Source organism: Mobula birostris, chromosome 2 (assembly GCF_030028105.1).
Source record: "Mobula birostris isolate sMobBir1 chromosome 2, sMobBir1.hap1, whole genome shotgun sequence".
Lineage (NCBI taxonomy): Eukaryota > Metazoa > Chordata > Chondrichthyes > Myliobatiformes > Myliobatidae > Mobula > Mobula birostris.
The window spans coordinates 234,039,486-234,060,851 of record NC_092371.1 but is presented as its reverse complement, the minus strand read 5'-3'; the positions used below and the strand labels follow the sequence as shown (position 1 = coordinate 234,060,851).

Sequence of the window (21,366 nt, the reverse complement as noted above, 5' to 3'; positions counted from 1 at the left end):
ATCATATGAAAGTCCTGCCATCCCAGGAATTGTACTCCCTCTATGGCAAGGATGTCTTTCCTCAGATTAGGGGACCAAAACTGCACACAATACTCCAGGTACTCCAGGAAGCCGATGGGAGAGGACAGAATTCATAGAAGTAAGGGAAGGGGCAGGAGCACCAAAGGGAGGTGATGGGCAGGTAAGGAGATAGGGTGAGAGAGGGAAATGGGAATGGGGAATGATGAAGGGTGTGGGCAATAACCAGAAGTTTGAGAAATCGGTGTTCATGCCATGAGATTGAAGGCTACCCAGATGGAATAAAAGATGTTTCTCCTCCAACCTGAGTGTGGCCTCATCGTGGCATATGGACTGATATGTCAGTTTGGGAATGGGAAGTAAAATTAAAATGGATGGTCACTGGGACATCACACTTTTTCTGATAGATGGAGCATAGGTGCTCAGTGAAATGGTCTCCCAATCTGCTTCAGGTCTCACTGATATACAGGAGACCACACTGGGAGACCCGGATACAGTAGGTGATCCCAACAGTTTCACAGGTAAAGTGTGGCCTCACCTGGAAGGACTGCTTGGGGCCCTGAATGGTGGTGAGGGAGGAGGTGTAGGTGCAGTTGTGGCACTTGTTCTGCTTGCAAGAATAAGTACCAAGAGGGAGATCAGTGAGGAGGCATGAGTGGACAATGGACTCATGCAGGGAACAATCCCTGTGGAAGGCAGAAAGATGTTCATGGTGGTGGGATCCTGTTGGAGGTGACGGAGGTTTCGGAGAATTGCATGCTAGACGCAGAGGCTGTGTGTGTTGTGTGTATTACTTGTTATTTGATCATTTGTTTTCCCCAATATCAACATCCTGAGGGTGTTAACTAAACCAACCAGATAAATACAGTGCTTGCGGGAGAAGAGCAGAAGAATGATATTCTGAGGTTCAGTGATTCTGCAAGGATCCCTGCCACAAGACAGCAGCATCCATCATCAAGGATCCAGGAAATGCTCTCTTCTCACTGCTGCCACTGGGAAGGAAGTACAGAAGCCTCAGGAGCTACAGCACCAGGTTCAGGAGCAATTATTACACTGAGGTTGGGTGGGACAGCAACCAGAGGTCATGGATTAAGGGTGAAAGGTGAAAAGTTTAAGTGAACATGAGGGGAATTTACTTCACTCAGAGGGTTGTGAGACTGTGGAATGAGCTCCCAGCACAAGTGGTGCATTCGAGCTCAATTCCAAAGTTTGAGAAGTTTGGATAGGTAGATGGATGGTAGAGATGTGGAGGGCTATGGTTGCAGAGCAGGTTGATGGGTGTAGGCAGTTTAAATGATTCGGCATGGACTAGATTGGCCAAAGGACCTGTACTTCTCTATGACTCTGTGACTCTGTGACTTCACACATCTGTTTCCTGAACTAGTGTGGATAACTTCACGACTAAACACTAAGTTGCCTTCACAACCTATGGGCTAACTTTCAAGGACTCTACCACATGGGTTCTCAATATTTTTTAATTATTTGTTTGTTAGTTTTATTTATTTTATTTACATAGTTTGTCTTCTTTTTCCCATTGTTTGTCAGTCTTTGTAGGTTTTTTCCAGTGATTTATTGTTTTTCTTTGTTCTACTGTGAATGCCTGCAAGAAAATGGATCTCAGGATAGTATATATGTGCTGTGATAATAAACTTGCTTCGAAGTTTGAATGATTTACTTTGTGACACCCCAAATTCTTTCAGCACACAAATATTACAAGCTGGGAGTGCAATGGCATTTTCTCCAATTGCCTGGATGAGTGAAGATCCATCAAGTCTCAAGAAGCGGAACATTACTCTTGATAAAGAAGCCCACCTGCTGTGAAGTCTACCCACAGCCATAAATATTCACCTCCTGGTGCAACGTTGATAGAACACATTCAGCAACAAGCCAAGGTGTCAGCAGGAGAATGAGACTAGGCAATCTAGAAGATTAGAACCTGTGCAATTCCATCTTTTTAAAAGAGCGTTCTGATTGGCAAGCATTTGTTGTTCATTCATTATTGATGGATCAAACTCCTGGAACACATGAACTAACCAACGAAGTTCCCTCACTGGGCAGATTGCAACCACTTTGCACCCACCACCTCCCCAAGGGAAATTAGGAATCATCACCATTTTATCTGAGGAAATTTGGGAAGAAAATAAACATTGGCTTTGCAGTTACACCAATGTCACAAATAAAAAAATAACACTTTTTAAATTTTGTGTTTTTTCCTGAAATTATTTTTGTAAATACACTCTTTATTATCTACAGATCCACTTTATTATCTATAGATATATTATGTGGTTTTTGTTAGTTTTTAAGTTGGTTTGTCATGTGTTTCTGTGATATCATTCTGGAAAAGCATTGTATCATTTCTTAATGCATGCATTACTAAATGACAATAAAAGAGGGCTCTGTGTCCTCACAATCTAATCCAACGTAAACCTAATCAGCCAATCGTATAGCAGCAACTCAATACATAAAAGCATGCAAACATGGTCAAGAGATTCAGTTATTGTTCAGACTAGTCATCAGAATGGGGAAGAAACGTGACCTAAGTGATTTTGACCACTGAATAACTGATGGTGCCATTTGGGGTCGTTTGTGTGTCTCAGAAAATACTGATCTCCTTGTATTTTTACGCAGAACAGTTTCTAGAGTTTACAGAGAGTAGTGCAAAAAAAAAACCAAAGAACATCCAGTGAACGGCAGTTCTGTGGGCAAAAATGGGAAGAATGGCCAATCTGGTTCAAGCTGACAAGAAGATGACAGTAACTCGAATAACCATGTGTTACAACAGAACAGAAGAGCAATCTCTGAATGCACAGTACGTCAAACCTTGAAGTGGATGGGTTACAGCAGCAGAAGACCAGAAGACCATGAACATACACTCAGTGACCACCTTATTAGGTACAGGAGGTACAGAGTAAAGTGGCCACTGAGTGTATTTTATGTGGATAAAACACATTGATTTTACTGGTCTTTTTTTTTTGCAATTAATTCAACTTGACACAATTCATTCTCAGACCAGTGAAAAGAAGTTTCTTAGTTACTCAGAAATACTATAATTAAAAATGGCAGAATGGTACAAACCAGTCATTAAAGTCCAGAAATGAATAAATCAATTAAAAATTTGATGTATTACATCTTTGATTGTTGTCAGACTAGGATTATAAAGAATTTGTTATTGATGATTCTGTATGATTAAATCTGAATCCAGTTTGTTCTTCTTTTTCAGAACTGTGCGACAGGTTTCTACAGCGTAGATAATGAAATATGTCTTCCTTGCAAATGCCATGGGCATTCAGAGCAGTGCCTGCCTAATTCTGGAATCTGCATTGTGAGTACTAACAGCCCTAGTGAATCAACTATTACTGTTAGATTTTTTTTCTCTGTGTGTTTTTATCATTAATCAGTCCCGTATGACTGAAATGAATATTATAAATTACTCTGGATGCTTCACCTTTCTCCTTTTCCTCATTTCCAACTTGCACAGCTCTAATGCCCACCAGAGCTATGTTTTGCCAGCTGCTTCTTTTCAGATTACACCCTCTGTAGATAATACATGGCTTTACTTCCAGCTGAAAACAAGCTGGGAATGATTGCAAACTACATGGACATATTTAAAATAGAACACTCCTTTCAAAATGGCCATGTTTAGTGTGTGTTTTCTTTTTAATGGCATGTCACATTTCTAGAAACAGTTTTTTTCCCAAAGGGAAATAAGAGGGAAATGGTCATTTCAGATTGTCACATTACTTGAATATAAAGTTACTTCAGGCTCTCTACTGCAGAACTGTTTATAATCACTGAAGTAAAGGCTTAAAATTTGTGCAAAATAAACCCTTTGTCTGCATCCATTACTTGAAAAGTGATTTATGAGTTATACCAATTTAAGAATTAAACAGCATCTTGTAGTTCTGTCCACTCGAACTGAGGGAAACAGATTTGATTGATTTTTGACTTTTCCCATCTGCGTTTTCTCTTGCTAGAAATCTCTTACACTGTTAAGCCTGTCTGTTGAGGCAATATATTAATCTCATTAAACAGCTGGTCTTTGTACTCAGTGACCAACAGCCAAGGCTAGACTTTTCTCAGTGGGGAACTGTCGAAACACTCTCCTTGTGCAGTAGTTCTAAACACATTAGCATTTCCTCAGAAGGATCTGATAAAGTAGCTGACACTGCTGTAAAGTGGAGGTAAGAACCCAGGCCATGAGTTAATAAGTATTCAATAAGTGTATTAATACATAATGCAATGTATGTAAATGGCAGCACAAAAATATGCAGACTGCCTGGAACTTGAAAGTAATAGGGTACACTAATAAGATTCACTGCACATAACAAACAAGCAGTAATAAGAAGTATCCACAGGATCACTCATAAGGTTAGGAATAAGGTACCAAAATAGTAGGGAGCTGAAGGTGTGGCTGGTATTTTAAGACTTGGCACAATCTCATCATTGTCATTATGTGCCCTGACATAAGACGTGGGTGATCACAGTCTTCTATCTGTCTTTAATCTGAAAAGTTCTAATAAGTTCTTCAAAACTTTTGCCTGTCCATCCCTTGATGTACCTCATGAGGGTCATGTGCTGTCGACCACAACTTTTTCTTCCATCAATTTTTCCCGTTTCCTGTCACTGCAAGATGTTCCAGCTTCCTTTCCCTCAGTACATGTATCAGAAATTCCAGCTGCTGTTTCTTGATTGATGCTATCAGCTCCCTTCTTGTTCCAGCTTTTCGCAACACGTCCTCATTTGCTCCTCTGTCCTTCCAATATTTTCATCATTCTTCTCAAAAAGCACCTTTCTGCAGCTTTGAGACTTCCCCCATTTTGCAATGATATCGTCCAACATTTTCTTCCATGTTAGTGTGGAATGAAGGTAGCAACACAACACTCTGAGTTGCTTACCCATAGAAATTATGTTATTATTTAGGCGCAATTGAGAATTTGAAAACTAATTAGAACTTCATGGACAAGACATTCACTGTGGCAGTCACACTCAAAGTACAGGCTTCAGTTAGATAGGTGACCACCAGGATAAGTAAGGGAAATATGCAGTCAGTGCAGGGTTCCCTTGTAGCCATTCCGCTCGCTAACAGGGTATACCCCCTGAATAATGTTGAAAGGATGTTCTTTCAGTTGACATACTATCAGTAATAATTCAGAAAATATGGAGCTTGGGTGGTTGATGGTTTGGTTGAGTTGTTCTCCAATCTTGGCAACTTACTTGCAAATGTTTCGTCACCATAAGAGGAGACATCACCAGTACGCTGTTAATTGCTTGGCCTTTAAATACTTATCAATCAGCCAGTTGGTCATCGCTAAGGAACTCAGTTGTGATGTAAGGAGGAAATCTCGTTGCTGATTTGTTGCATGGTGAACTTCATGCATTGTGGTCAGGGATTTTGCTCACATTACCTCATAAATAGGTTCAAGGTCTACATGTCTGATTACAGAATTGCTTGGGGAAAACCACACTTCTAGGAATTCACTTAGATGCCATGAGTGTGCTTGCACCAGATAGGGAGACCTCAATCCTACTTATGAGCCAATGTAGGCAAAATTCCAGGATCATGTGAATCCATGGGAGCAGGTGGTGGATTGTCGTATGAGCCGTCGGCGCATATCACAAGTCCTAGTTACGTAGCTACTGGTGCCAGTCAGACAATCTCTCAAGAGTACTGATAATGGCCGGGGTCACCCATCTTGTAAAGACACTATACAGTAGAAGGCAATGGTAAACCACTTCTGTAGAAAAATTTGCCAAGAGCAGTCATGTTCATAGACTATGATCATCCATGTCATATAACATGGCACATAATGATGATGAGGATGAATAGTCAATGGGGCCTTGTGAAGCAGTTGTGTAAAGAAATTGCTCAGAGTTGGAAGAGTTGGTACTAGTGGGGAGATTTTAATTTCCCCACTGTTAATTGGGACACCCAAAATGTTAAGCACCTAGACAAGGAGGAATTTGTAAAACTTCAGAAAATTTTCCTAATATATCATGAGCCCTATTCAGAAGAGTGCAATATTGGATCTCTTCCTGGGAAACAAGTCAGGGCAATTAATGAAACAGCATTCAGGGAGCATTTTAACTCTAGTAACTGTAATTCTATTTATTTTAAGATAGTAATGGAAAAAGATGGGTCCAGTCCACAGGATAAGACCCTAAAGTGGATCAGGGCAAATTTCGGGGGATTTAGACAGGATCCAGTGGAGATCAATTGGATGAACCCGTTTGAAGGGAGATGAATGGATGTCAAACAGGAGGCTCTTAAGAGCGGTTCCTTGAAATTGCCAGGTTTACCCTTCACATAACAGCACGATCCTGCTAGGGAGAATGATGACTCTGGTGAGTTTAGCCAACCTTGGCTGCTGAAAGATTTTGAGGCTCTAGTCAAGAAAAAGAAGTGAACATTGAATTTGGGAGGTCAGGATTGACCAAATACCTTGATTACTGCAAACAGGTTAGGCATACCCTTAAGAGGGAAATCAGGAAAGCAAAGAAAGTGCAAGAGTTGAATCTGGTAGGCAAGGTTAATGAAAATTCCAAGAGGTTTTATAGATATGTCAAGAGTAAAAGGGTGCCTAGGGTGAGAGTCCTGGCACATAATCCCTGCAATCGACAGAAATGCTACAGCTGCCCAAACCCCCCTTCCCTTACCTCCATTCAGGGCCCCAAACAGTCTTTCCAGGTGAAGCAACACTTCAACTGCAAATCTGTTGGAGTCACCTATTGTATCCAGTGCTCCCAATGCAACTTCCTCTATAACGGTGAGACCCAACATAAATTGGGAGACTGCTTTAGTTGACACCTCTTCTCCACTTGCCAAAAGTGGAAATTCCTGGTGGCATTCCGAGTCCGAAATGTCAGTTCAGGGCATCCACTTTTGTCATGGTGAGGCCACTGTCATGGCAAAGGAGCAAAGCCTCATATTTCATCAAGTTGGCCTCCAAACTGATTGCATGAATATCAGTTTATTTTCCCCTCCCCCTTCCCTCCTCTTCTACTCCCCACTCAGGCTTCTTAGCTCTTCTCCTCACCTCCCTATTATCTCCCCCTGGTGTCCCTCTTCCTTCCCTTTATCCCATTGTTCACTCTCCACTCCTATCACATTCCAGCCCTTTACCTTTACTACCTAACTGGCTTCACCTATCACCTTCTAGCTAGTTCTCCTTCACCTCCCCCCCCCCACCACTTTTTATTCTGGTGTCTTCCCAATTCCTTTCCAGTCCTCAAGAAGGGTCTTGTTCTAAAACATCAACTGTATATACATTCTCATAGATGCTGCCTGACCTGCCGAGTTCCTCCAAGCACTTTGCATGTGTTGGTAGGGAGAGAGTAGGCCCTTTTAGAGAATAGTAGAGCAGTTGATGCTTTAGCAGTCAGAGCCAGGTTTTACAGAGGAGAATATCACGGTTGCTCAAGAGATAAGGAAAGCAAGTGGAGATGTTTTGGAGGGCACTCATATTTATCAGGGAGGAGGAATTTGCAGCCTTACAGCACATTAAGGTGGATAAATCCCCAGGGACTAGTGAGTAGCATCCTTAGACTTTGTAGGAGACTAGGGAGGGAATTAGAGGGGCTCTATCGGAGACATTTTCTTCATCATTAGCCATTAGTGGAGTTCCCAAACACTGGAAGGTGGTTAATATTGTTCCATTGTTTGGAAAGTGTAGCAAGAACAAGCCATGGAACTCCAGGATGGTCAGCTTGACATAAATAGTGGGAAAGTTGCTGGAAGAAATTCTGCAGGACAGAAACCACCAATATTTGAATGGACAGAGTGGGCATGGTTTGCGCATGGGAAGGTATGCTTGATGAACTTTGCAAAACATCTTGAAGAAATGTCCAAAAAGGAAGATGAGGATAGAGCAGCGGATGCTGTCTATTTGGAATTTAGCAAGGCCTTTGACAAGGCATAGCACGGTAGGCTGGTGTGGAAGGTAATTCCCATGGAGTCCAGGAGAGAGCTGGTTAAATGGACTCAAATTTGGCTTTGTGATAGGAAGCAGAGTATGGTGGTTGAAGCTTGTTCCTCAGAACTGAGGCCAGAGTGTAGTGATGTACTGCAGGTGTCAGTGTTAGAACCATAGTTATTCATTATTTATACAAGTGATTTGGATGTGAATGCACAAGGCCTGAACAGTAAATTTGTGGATGACACAAAAATCGAAGGTGTTCATAGTGGAGAAGGTTATTGTAGATTACAAGGGGATCTTGGTCAGATAAGGAAGTGAGCTGAGCAGTGGCAAATAAAGTCAATACAGATAAATGTGAAGTAATGCACGTTAGAAAGTCAAACCAGTGTAGGACCTCTTCTAGGAAATGGTGGGGGCCCAGGAAGTGCAATTGAACAGAAGGAGCAAAGAGTACAAGGGAATGATTTATTGAAGGCTACATCATAAATAGAGAGGGTGGTGATAAAGAGCATCCACTGAGCATCGGAATTGGAACATTTTGTTGCAGTTGTATAAGTCATTGCTGAGGCCTCACTTGTGTTGTGATTGATATTGAGTGAGTGTGCAGAGCACACTAGGAAAGCAGCACGCGGGATATTTGAATGAACTTTATTGATAACGCTGCTTGTATGGTATGTGAACTCCTCCCATGTGGGCGCGGCTAGCTGAGTGACATTGGAATAACACTATTTAACTACCACAACCACTTGGAGTATGCACTGTGTAGAGTTGTGGTCGCCCTAATGTGGTTAAACTGAAAGCAAGTGCAGACAAGATTTACAAGGAATTTGCCTAGAGGTACTGAGTTATAGGGGAATGTTGGCCACGCGAGATCTTCATTTCTTGGGACATAGGTGAATGAGAGCTGACCGTTCAGAAATGTTTAAAATTATAAGAGGCATTAATAAGGTGGATGGTAACAGTGTTTTCCACAGAGCTGGGTTGTCCAAAACAAGGGGACATAGATTTAGGGTGAGAGGGGAAAGATTTAAGAGGATGTTGAGAGACAACTTTTTTCGTGCAGAGGACGGTGTGTATATGGACTGAGCTGCCCGAGGAAGATAGAATAGTATTACTTAAGAAATTGATGTTTGGAGCCGAAGCCCTTCATCAAGTCCTGATGAAGGGCCTCGCCCCGAAACATTGACTGTTTCTCGTTCCATGGATGCTGCCTGACCGGCCGAGTTTCACTGGCATTTTGTGTGTGTTGCTCTGGGCTTCCAGCATCTGCATACTTCCTTCTGTTTAACATTTATGAGGTACATGGATAGGTGCATGAGGGTTGGGGCCAAATGCAGAAATTGCGACTAGCTGGGTTGGCACCTTGTTATGTGGTGACTTGTTGGGCTGCAGGGCATGTATTAATGATGTACTTCTCTCTCGCTGTCTCCTGTGTTTTATATGTATGTGTAATTTAAGGGTGTAAACAAGACAAAATGACCTAATGTACTCTGTATGAGGCCAGGAGTTGAAATTAACTTTTAGATATCCTAAATATAAAGGTAAAGGCATCCGTTAGTCCTGCGAGACCATGGATCTGCGCCTGGAAAGTCTTCACTCTCCAGGGCGCAGGCCTGGGCAAGGTTGTATGGAAGACCAGCAGTTGCCCATGTTGCCCATGCTGCAAGTCTCCCCTCTCCACGCCACCAATGTTGTCCAAGGGAAGGGCATTAGGACACCAGTGTTGTCGTAGAGCAACGTGTGATTAAGTGCCTTGCTCAAGGACACGACACATGTTCCCTCGGCTGGGACTCAAACTCATGACCTTCAGGTCGCTAGTCCAATGCCTTAACCACTTGGCCATGTACCCACACATCCTAATTATAGAAAGGTCAATAACAAAGGAATAACATTTCATTTCCAGGTTAATGTAAATAGGTAGAATGGAACATGTAATTAGATGTGAGAAATAAAAGATATTTTGTTTAAGAATACCATCAACAAAACACAAACTCTTGTGCCTCTCCACCATTCAATGGCATTATGATTGATCTTTTACCTTTGTGCTACTTCCTCCAGCCTCGTGTCTCTAGATTCTCTTAATACCTAAGGTTGTTTAACTGCACCATGTGTTAGGGGAGTACTGAAAGGCAGAAACTACTTGATCTGGTGTTGATTAATGCTCTGACAATGTGCTGGAAATATGTTTTCACCAGGCAAACCACATCCTGAATATTATGATTCAAAAATGTAATGGAAATATTTGAGAATTCAACACTCTCAGAGATGAGCTCCTTGAGGTCCCGCCCTACCACCCTAGGGAGAGAGATCTGAGATGGACAGGGTTGGACATTGGAACTTCCGGAGTACTTTTTTTAAACACCAAAGCTTCACGATAGACAGAATGATAACCATACAACCATAAGACATAGGGGCAGAATTAGGACATTTGGCCCATCAAGTCTGCTCTGCCATTTTATTGTGGCTGATCCATTTTCCCTCTCAGCCAGAATCTCCTGCCTTATCCCCATATCCCTTTGTGCCCTGACTAATCATGGATTTACCAACCTCTGCCTTAAATATACCCAATGTCTTAACCGCCACAGCCATCTGTGGCAGCAAATTCCACAGACTCACCACTCCTTGGCTAAAGAAATTCCATAAGACCGAAAGACCATAATACATAGGAGCAGAATTAGGCCATTTGGCCCATCGAGTCTGAAGTGCCATTCAATCATGGCTGATCCTTTCTTCTCCTCCTCAGTCCCATTCCCCGGCCTTCTCCGCATAACCTTTGATGCCCTGGCCAATCAAGAACCTATCAATCTCTGCCTTAAATACACCCAACAACCTAGCCTCCAGGTAAAAGCTGCCTGTGGTAACAAATACCACAAATTCACCACCTCATCTCCATTCTAAAAGAACGCCCTTCTATTCTGAGGCTGTGTCCTCAGGTCTTAAGACCCCCCACCATAGGAAACATTCTCTCCACATCCACTCTATTAAGGCCTTTCAATATTTGGTAGGCTTTAATAAGGTCACCCCTCATACTCCTGAATTCCAGTGAATACAGGAACGGAGCCATCAAAAGCTCTTCAAATGACAAGCCTTTCGATCCCAGAATCATCTTCATGAACATCCTTTGAACCCTCTCCAATATCAGCACATCCTTTCTTAGATAAGGTTTCCAAAACTTACTCACAGCAACACTTCAAGTGAGGCCTCCTCAGTGCTTTATGAAGCCTCAACATTATGTCCTTGCTTTTAACCAGGCTGCATGCAAGCTTGATTTCAACATTTAGGAGAAGTTTGGATGGGTGCATGAATGGTAGGTGTATGCAGGGCTATGGTCCTGGTGTAGGTCAATAGGAGTAGGCAGTTTAAATGGTTCAGCATATACTAGATGAGCCGAAGGGCCTCTTTCTGTCCTGTACTTTTCTATGACCCTGAATTTACATATAGCAATAAAATTGTAATAAATATTTTAAGATATGTATGTGGAAGGCTTAAAGCTTGATGGCTCTGGGCCTATACTCGCTGGAGTTTAAAAGAACAAGGGAAATCTCATTGAAACATAACAAATATTGAAAGGAAATTGCCCATGCCCATTTCCCTCTCTCATCTTATCTCCTTACCTACCCATCACCTCCCTCTGGTGCTCCTCTCTTCCCTTTCTTCCATGGTCATCTACCCTTTCCTGTCAGATTTCCCCTTCTCCAGCCCTTTATCTTTTTCACCAATCAACTTCCTAGCTGTTTATTTCAGCCTTCCCCCTCTTCCAGTTTCACCTATCACCTACCCCCTTGTTCTTCTTCCTCCCCTTCCCCAACCTTCTTACTCTGACTTCTTATCTTTTTTCCAGTCCTGATGAAGAGTCCCAGCTCTAAGTGTCGACTTTTTCTTCTTTTCCATAGGTGCTGCCTGGCCTGCCGAGTTCCTCCGGCATTTTGTGTGTGTTGTAAATATAGAAAGGACTAGATAGAATGAACATAGAGAGGAGACTAGAGGTCACAGTATCAGAATACAAGGATGCCCTTCAGAACAGAGATGAGGAGGAATTTCTTTAGCCTGAAAGTTGTGAATCCATGCAATTCATTAACACAGACACCTGCTGAGTCCATTGTGTATATTTAAAGTGGAGACTGATAAGTTCTTGACTAGTAAGCAAGTCAATAGTTACAGGGGGAAGGCAAGAGAATAAGGTTGAAAGGGAAAATAAATCAGCCATTATAAAATGGTGGAGCAGAATCAATGGGCCAAATGGCCTAATTCTGCTCCTACATCTTATGGTTTCATGGTCTTATGGAATAGAAATATTTAAAAGCAGGTCTCTAATCATTTTGAAAAGGTAGCAATTAACAATGATATATAGAATTCCTGAAGCACAATTCTCCACCATACCACTGTAAAGTGTTTTATCTGTGTTATTCATTTGCACTAAAGGTGTTTCCTCACAAAGATCAATGGAAAAAAACATAGATGTGTGAAGATTTTTGCTTAATTCTTCTGCCGCACATATTGACTTGGACAAACTTGAAGATTAGCAAGGATTTTTATTGCATCTTTTCAGACGATTAGATTATATGTACTATGTGGCATCTAATTATAGATTGCAGTAAAAGTTATTCCTCCACCCAAATACAAGTTTAAGCACTACTTGTGACTTAAAATAAAATCTCCATATGAAGTTTACCATTTGCATTTGAATTACACTCCAGGACAGAAGAATTAATTGTTTTGCTTAATTTAAATGCCTTAAAATAGTGGCTGACTTCTCCAAAGTATGGAAAATGTTAATCATTCTCCCATTTATGCATCTATAAGGCCCCAAGCCTCGATATTCCATTATAAAAATGTCATTTGGAACCTCTTCTAGTTCTATTGAGCAGGTTTTCATCTCCATCTACATTTTTCTGCATTCAAATTGCCTTAGCTTCCATTTCTGTTTCCTACTGTAGAATAAACAGAATTGTCTTCTTGTGTTTCCAGTGTTAATCGATGTGTCTCCAATTTATTTTCACACCAGAGGCAAATGCAGCATTTTAGAAAATTTAATTGATATCTTCCCTGACATCTGCCCTAGATAGCAGTGCTGTGCATTCATTAATTAGCACAAGTTCAGGAGAGATAGGCAAGATGGATATTGGGATGGTTCAAGCAGAATAGAACATAGATCTCAGCTGGAAAGGAGCACTGAAAACCAACTGTTTCCCCTTCTTCCTCTGGGCACACAACTCCTTCCTACAATGCAGTTTGATATCATGTTCACCCCAGAATAGAGGTACACAAAGCTTTGAGGGTTTTTTTTTTACCACATTTCAGGATTTAGGCATTCTTAATTGTAAAAGCTTAATTGTAAAGTCAACCATAATTATGGGCTTGGAGTCACATATAGCCCCAAATAAGGGAGGACAGCAGATATCCTCAACTACAGGATATTACTGATCCACAGGAGGATTTTACATAAGTGCAATAGTTTAATGACATTTTTCTACAAATTCCTACCAATGTACCATGGAAAACATTCTAACTGGCTGCATCACCGACTAGTATGGCAGGGGTGGGGGGGTTGGGGGCAATGCATAGGATCAAAAATAGCTGCAGGAAGTTGTGAACTCAGTCAAATCTATCATGGGCACCAGTATCTGTAGCATCCAGGACATCTTCAAGGAGTTATGCCTCAAAAAGACAGTATCCACCATTAAGGAACCCCATCACCCAGTACATGCTCTCTTCTCATTCCTACCATCAGGAAGGAGGTACAAAAGCCTGAAAGCACACACTTCAGGAACAAATTCTTCCCTTCTGCCTCTGACTTCTGAATGAACATTGAACCTATAGACACAATCTCACTACTTTTTCTTTTCTTCTCTCTCTTTTTGCACTACTTATTTACCTTAACTCATTTATATATATTTATATACTTACAGCAATTGATAGTTTTTATTATTATGTATTGCAAGGTCCACTGCCGCATAACAACAAATTTCACAACATATGCCGGTGATCTTAAACCTGATTCTGATTCTGATTCTGAGTTCCAGATTGTAAAGTGAACTTAAATTCCACAAGAGGATTTGAACTCAGGATTTAGCTCATTAGAAGACCAAGATTATTAGTCTGGTGATTTAACTTTTCTGTCAGCACAATAGCCACACGAAGTTCAGAGGAGCATCGGCTGACATAGTATAGCATGATACCTTTCCCTCAGTTGAATTATACTTCCCCTGTATCTGTATCTCAATCACTCTCTGAGCCCGAAGAGTAAGTAAAGTGAGGAAGTTGAACCAACAAAATACTTTATTAAACAAAGGAAATTACAATGTGCCAAAACAGCATTTTTGTTGTGTTCTCACTCATCACAGGCGAGCAGCTTCTGGCACCAAATTAATTGCATAACAATGAACAGCATATTTGCTAGAGATGTTTGTGTTACAGAAACGTTGACACTTAGTGACCACTTTATTAGGTACGTCATGCACCAAATAAATTGGCTATTGAGTGTATGTTCATGGACTTCTGCTGCTGTAGCCCGTCTGCTTCAAGGCTCGACACAGAGATGCTCTTCTGCACACCACTGTTGTAATGCATGGTTATTAGTTACTGTTGCCTTCCCGTCAGTTTGAACCATTCTGGCCATTTTCCTCTGACCTCTCTCATTAACAAGGCATTTTCACCCACAGACCCGCTGCTCAATGTATTTTTTTTTGTTTTTGTACCATTCTCTATACACTCTGTAGAGACTGTTGTGCACAGAAATCTCAGGAGATCAGCAGTTTCTGAGATTCTCAAACCACTGCATCTGGCACCAATGATCATTCCGCGGTCAAAGTCACTTAGATCAAATTTCTTTCCAAATACGATGTTTGTCTGAACAACAAATGAATCTCTTGATGTTATCTGTATGCATGTATGCATTGAGTTGCTGCTACATGATTGGCTGATTAGATATTTACATTAATCAGGTGTACCTAGTAAAGTGGGCACTGAGAGTACATTTCAGCAGCACTTTTATTGGCCTTCATCAATCAGAATATTGAGTACAGGAACACGAGGAAATCTGCAGATGCTGGAAATTCAAGCAACACACATCAAAGTTGCTGGTGAACGCAGCAGGCCGGGCAGCATCTCTAGGAAGAGGTACAGTCGACGTTTCGGGTCGAGACCCTTCGTCAGGACCAACTGAAAGAAGAGCTAGTAAGAGATTAATCTTACTTTTCTTAATCTTACGAGTTCTTCTTTCAGTTAGTCCTGACGAAGGGATTCGGCCCGAAACGTCGACTGTACCTCTTCCTAGAGATGCTGCCCGGCCTGCTGCGTTCACCAGCAACTTTGATGTGTGTTTATTGAGTACAGGAGTTGGGATGTTAAGATGAAGTTATATAGGACATAGATTAGGCTAAATTTTGAGTATTGTGTACAGTTCTGGTCACCTACAGGAAAGATATCATTTATATTAAAAGAGTACAGTGAAAATTTACAAGCATATTTGCAGGAATTGAGGACCTGAGTTATGGGGAAAGTTTGAATAGGTTAGGTCTTTATTCACCACAGCGTACAAGAATGATGGGCGATTTTGATAGAAGCATTCAAAATTATGAGGGGTATAGATAGGGTAAATGCAAGCAGGCTTTTTCCACTGAGATTGGGTGAGACTTGAACTGGAGATCACAGGTTATGGGTGAATTGTGAAATATGCAAGAGGAACTTCCTCAGAGGTTGGATAACTTCACATTTTCTCACATTATATTGCATATTCTTGCCCAGTCACTTGAATATTTTTAATGTCCTCCTCTCCATTTCCACAATCCCGCTTCCATTAGCCTCAACCATTTCCATCAGTCTCAGTCTTCTAATAGAACAGAGAACATAGAATAGTACAGCACAGTACAGGCCCTTCGGCCCACAATGTTGTGCCAACCCTCAAATCCTGCCTCCCATATAAGTCCCCACCTTAAATTCCTCCATATACCTGTTTAGTAGTCTCTTAAACTTCACTAGTGTATCTGCCTCCACCACTGACTCAGGCAGTGCATTCCATGCACCACCCACTCTCTGAGTAAAAAACCTTCCTCTAATATCCCCCTTGAACTTCCCACCCCTTACCTTAAAGCCATGTCCTCTTGTATTGAGCAGTGGTGCCCTGGGGAAGAGGTGCTGGCTATCCACTCTATCTATTCCTCTTATTATCTTGTACACCTCTATCATGTCTCCTCTCATCCTCCTTCTCTCCAAAGAGTAAAGCCCTAGCTCCCTTAATCTCTGATCATAACGCATACTTTCTAAACCAGGCAGCATCCTGGTAAATCTCCTCTGTACCCTTTCCAATGCTTCCACATCCTTCCTATAGTGAGGTGATCAGAACTGGACACAGTACTCCAAGTGTGACCTAACCAGAGTTTTATAGAGCTGCATCATTACATCGCGACTCTTAAACTCTATCCCTCGACTTATGAAAGCTAACACCCCATAAGCTTTCTTAACTACCCTATCCACCTGTGAGGCAACTTTCAGGGGTCTGTGGATGTGTACCCCCAGATCCCTCTGCTCCTCCACACTACCAAGTATCCTGCCATTTACTTTGTACTCTGCCTTGGAGTTTGTCCTTCCAAAGCGTACCACCTCACACTTCTCCGGGTTGAACTCCATCTGCCACTTCTCAGCCCACTCCTGCATCCTATAAACATGTATTTATTTTGACCTTCAATAATTTATTTCATAGCCATTTATTTCTCAGTCACATCAGTACAAAATTCCTAATTACGAATATTCCAACTTTGTTGATCAATCTCCTGTGTAGGACTTTATTAAAAGCTTTCTGAAAAATCACATTCACTAAATCCTCTCCTTATCTGTTCAACTTGTCACATTGAAGAACTCCAGCAGGTCAGTCAAGCATAACTTTCCTTTCATAAAATTACACTGACTCCGCTCAATTTATAATTCTTTTCAAAGTGTTCTGTGATTATATCCTTCATCATAAGTTTGAATTCTGAATGTAAATGTAAACTGTGCCCCAGATAACAAAGGCTTCTCAAAGAAACAGAGTACAACAAATTCTCCGTGCTCACTGAAGTATCACCTTGGTTCTGAGTGCTTGAGTTTCTGCAGAGCACTTATGGTCACAAACTTCTAACTCAGAATCAGAATCAGAATCAGGTTATACCTGTATATAACCAGATTCTATTAGGGAGAGAGAGACTGTGGCATGTTGAATTGTCGGTGAACAATTAGATTTTGTTGGTCTGCAGATCATGGTGTCTCTCTGGGAGCTTTGCTATTGCTGGCTTGGTGGGTGGAGGGTGTGGATGCTTTTTGCTGAAATAAGTGGGGGAGGCTTGATGCTTTGTTGCTGCTTGTGTGCGGGATGGGGAGAGGGGTCTTTGAGATTCTAACGTTTTACTGTCATTCATTTTTGGGGGTTCTCTTCTGTTTCGTGGATGTCTGAGAAGAGCAAGAATTTCAGGTTGTAGAACATTCTCTGATATTAAATGGAACCATTGAACCATTGAGCCATAATCATGGCTTCCAACTTCGCTGCTGTGCAGCTATACCCACTCATGGGGAAGGCTTCAGGAGTAAACCCCAAGGAAAAATCGAAATCTGGAGTCCCTAAGCCAGTCTTACATTGAGTTCAATGCTGACTGGCAACTCCGCTGGTGCCAAGCTGTATCGATTTCTGCTGTTGCCTTGGATTTAGCAGATGTTTGGAGACGGGGAGCCTGCTACACGGGCAGCAACTTGCTCTCCATACCATACTGCCCTGGCTTGCATATCTAGACAGTTGGGATGCAACATCCATGGTTGACCCTGAACAACGGAGGTCTCAGGGCATTAACCACAGTGACCTAAGGTTCAGTATGTGCCAGCCTGAACCTTGAATTCAGTTAACGGCAGAAACACATAATTGACTTAAGCTTAAAATACTTACAAATAAGACATGGCTAATATAATTATGAATAATGGAGTTTCCTAATGAAGGTATATTTGAGCAGTTATATATTTATGCTGTAATAGTGCCACAGAGACTAGCCTATTTCAGTTGCAACACTGAATTGCAAAGAGGTATGTAGGTTTTGATTTATACTAAGCTAGTCGCTCATAAAAATGGGCCTTTTCAGTAATAACAGGCACCATGCCAAATTTCCAGGAAGCTGCTTCAGAGGGATATTGTGTTCCTGGAGCCAAGGGTCTGACAGTCATGAAAAAAATCTGTGCGTCTTTCCTCTATTCTGATTATTAAACAGGCAGAAAAACAAAACTGAAATAATATAGCAATAGAGTACATGGCACCTTAATATTATCAAGTCATAGAGGATATACAATGCGTTGGTAAACTGGATCCAAAATTGGCAGTACAGGGGTGTTTTTCTGACTGGGCGCCTGTGACCAATGGTGTTCTGCAAGGGTCAGCGCTGAGACTCTGCTGGTTGTAATATAGGTTAGTGATCTGGACTGAAGTGGAGGTAGTCTGATTGGCAAGGCTGCAGATGACACTCGAACTAGATAGTGTGGAAAGTTGTTAAAAGGTACAGCCAGCTATAGATCAACTGGAAATTTGGCCAGAAGTATGGCTGATGGGGCTTACTCTGGCAAAGTGTGAAGTGATGCATTTGGGGAGATCAAAATACAGAATGAAGTTTACATATATAGTATATAGGCACATATACAGTGTATAGGTAGGGGAATCGTGTATAAAGATTAGGAAAGTATGTTGTAGCTGTATGAACCTTTGGCTTGATCACATTTGAAGTATTGTATGAAGTTCTGATCACCACATTAAGGGAAGGATGTGGAGGCTTTGGAGAGGGCACAAAAGAGGTTCTCCAGAACGAATGCTAGCTGCTTACACGGAGTGCCATAAAATCACTGCATTCACTCCATTTCATTGTTGGTTAATTATCATCTCGGTCTTGCTGTCAAGAATAGTATTTATTTCTCACTACTAATTGTCCTTAAGAATGACGGCAGTGACCTGCCTTCTTGATTTGTTGCTATCCATTTTTATTTTGGCGTGTGCCTGCATGCGTGCGAGTCTGTGTGTGTGCATCTGCATGTGCGTGTGTCCGTGATGATGTCTTTTTCATGGCTTTGGAAGGTGCGGAGTGAGAGAGAGACTGTGTGGCATGCCACTCCTCACACAGACATTTTCGCAGTATTTTTCCCTTTATCTTACGAGGTCGAGTTGCGATCTCAACACTCAACCCGGCACGGGTGGGAAGTGTACTTGGGAGCGGACCCGACCGGTTTTGAACCTGGGAACCTCCGCTCCCAGGTCTGGCGCTGATGTCATTGCGCCACCAGCCGGCCTGATTTGTTGTTATCCTTTTGAAGATAATAGCTTCCTCGCCATATAATCACCATCTTATATAAAGAGTTGCTATGCTTTAAAGCAGCATAACTGAGTAATGATTCTAAATACTGTTTAGAATCATTGCCTTCTGTTTCTCTAATCAAGCACAAAAATGACATACACTTTGGAGGGAAAGGAATCCCAGAGAGAGAAATTCATCTCACACTAGCGACGCTGTGAAACTGGGAGAGGAAGTGACAGTGAGAGGGAAAGAAATCTTGGATTTGGTGTTACCATGGTAATATCTACAATAAATATTCACATCACCTACCTTGTTGAAATTATGGTTGTCATGGGAACACTACTTGTTTTGCATCCAAATTTACTGTATGTTTATATGAAGTTGAAGGAGTTACTGCCGCTGGAGCCTGAGATGGATTCACCAGAATAAAAAAAACAAGCTTTTTTTGGCTGAACTGTGCTGAAAGCAGCTCTAAAATAGTATCTTTATAATGTAGCATTTTCCAACAGCTAAATTATATTTAAGAACTTTAGAAATAAATATCATGTGAATAGAGGTTTCAGTTTTGGAGAACAGTAAGATAGGTTCAAAAAAAATCATCTTAATTATTAAAGCCAGCTCATGACTCACAAGCAAGCTCAATTATTGAAAAATAACAATTAGCTCATTCTCAAAGTTTGGCCAAAGATCTGCCTGGTACTCATTACTAGTACCTAATGCAAAAGTTTACACTTGCATCCTACACCGGGGTGCAAGTGTAAACTTTTGCATTAGGTACTAGTAATGAGTACCAGGCATTAGGCTAGGAGCTGATGTCATCAGCTGGTGCTCAATCTTCACAGAGTGTTTTGACCCTTAACTGCTACACTCTCCAGTTGGCGGGACAGCAGTTGTGACCAAGTCACCGCCCATCTGCTCCTGACATCCAGCTCAACCCTTGCCAACTCCATATCCAGCAGGAGGCTCTTTCTGCTTCCTACCCCACCCTGCGAGCTGCTTGATTCTAGCTTTTTTAATCAAGGCCCAGCACAGACAGCAACCTCCATGCTGAGCTGCCGAGAACCCTCTACAGCCGATCTCCATGGGAATAGCCACGTCTGCCATTCTTTGTCCCTGCACTCCTGGACTAAGGACTGCTACTTCAGAGCCTCCTTCTCATGAGCTGCCTCGCATCCTTCCATGGCACTGTGAGCTCCACCAGGATGATTTTCGTGTCTTTGGTGGATCACAGCATGATATCTGGTTGAAGGGGGGGGTTTGCACCACCTCTGGGAACTGCAGATTCCTCCCCACATAGAAACATAGAAACATAGAAAAGCTACAGCACAATACAGGCCCTTCGGCCCACAAAGCTCTGCCGAACATGTCTTTACCAGGGGTGCAGTGCTAGCCGGAGCGCGTCCGGCACATCTTTAAGAGAAAAGCCGAAATAAACAAGCTAATTAATTAGGTGCCACCCAGGGTGATTTGAGTATCTCTGAAACTGCTGATCTCCTGGGATTTTTACGCACAACAGACTCTGGAGTTTACAATTAATGGTTCCAAAAACAAAAAAACATCCAGCCAGTGGCTGTTCTGTGAGTGAAAACACCTTGTTAAATCCACTCGCTGGATTTTTTTTTTTTGCTTTTGTCTTGTTTATTTCGGCTTTTTTCTTAAAGATGTGCTGGACGAGCTCCGGTGTGATCCAACTAGCACTGCTCCACTGGTCCTTACCTAAGAACAACCTAGGCTTTACCCATAGCCCTCTATTTTACTAAGCTCCATGTATCCATCCAGGAGTCTCTTAAAAGACCCTATCGTTTCCACCTCCACCACCGTCGCCGGCAGCCCATTCCAAACACTCACCACTCTCTGCGTAAAAAAACTTACCCCTGATTTCTCCTCTGTACCTGCTTCCAGGCATCTTAAAACTATGCTTTCTTGTGCTAGCCGTTTCAGCCCTGGGAAAAAGCCTCCAACTATACCACGATCAATGCCTGTCATTATCTTGTACACCTCTATCGGGTCACCTCTCATCCTCTGTCGCTCCAAGGAGAAAAGGCCGCGTTCACTCAACGTATTCTCATAAGGCATGCTCCCCAATCCAGACAACACCCTTGTAAATCTCCTCTGCACCCTTTCTATGGCTTCCACATCCT

General features: G+C 42.0%; 1 protein-coding gene across 2 annotated transcripts in view; it reads left to right on the top strand.

The window, feature by feature from the left end:
• Window positions 1–21,366, top strand: part of lama4 (laminin, alpha 4) — a 187,887-nt gene that overhangs the window by 22,554 nt on the left and 143,967 nt on the right. For both annotated transcript variants that reach the window (XM_072251613.1, XM_072251612.1), the window contains exon 2: window positions 3,239–3,340. In XM_072251613.1, coding sequence (XP_072107714.1) covers window positions 3,239–3,340 — 102 coding nt within the window. The remainder of the gene's footprint in view (window positions 1–3,238; window positions 3,341–21,366) is intronic.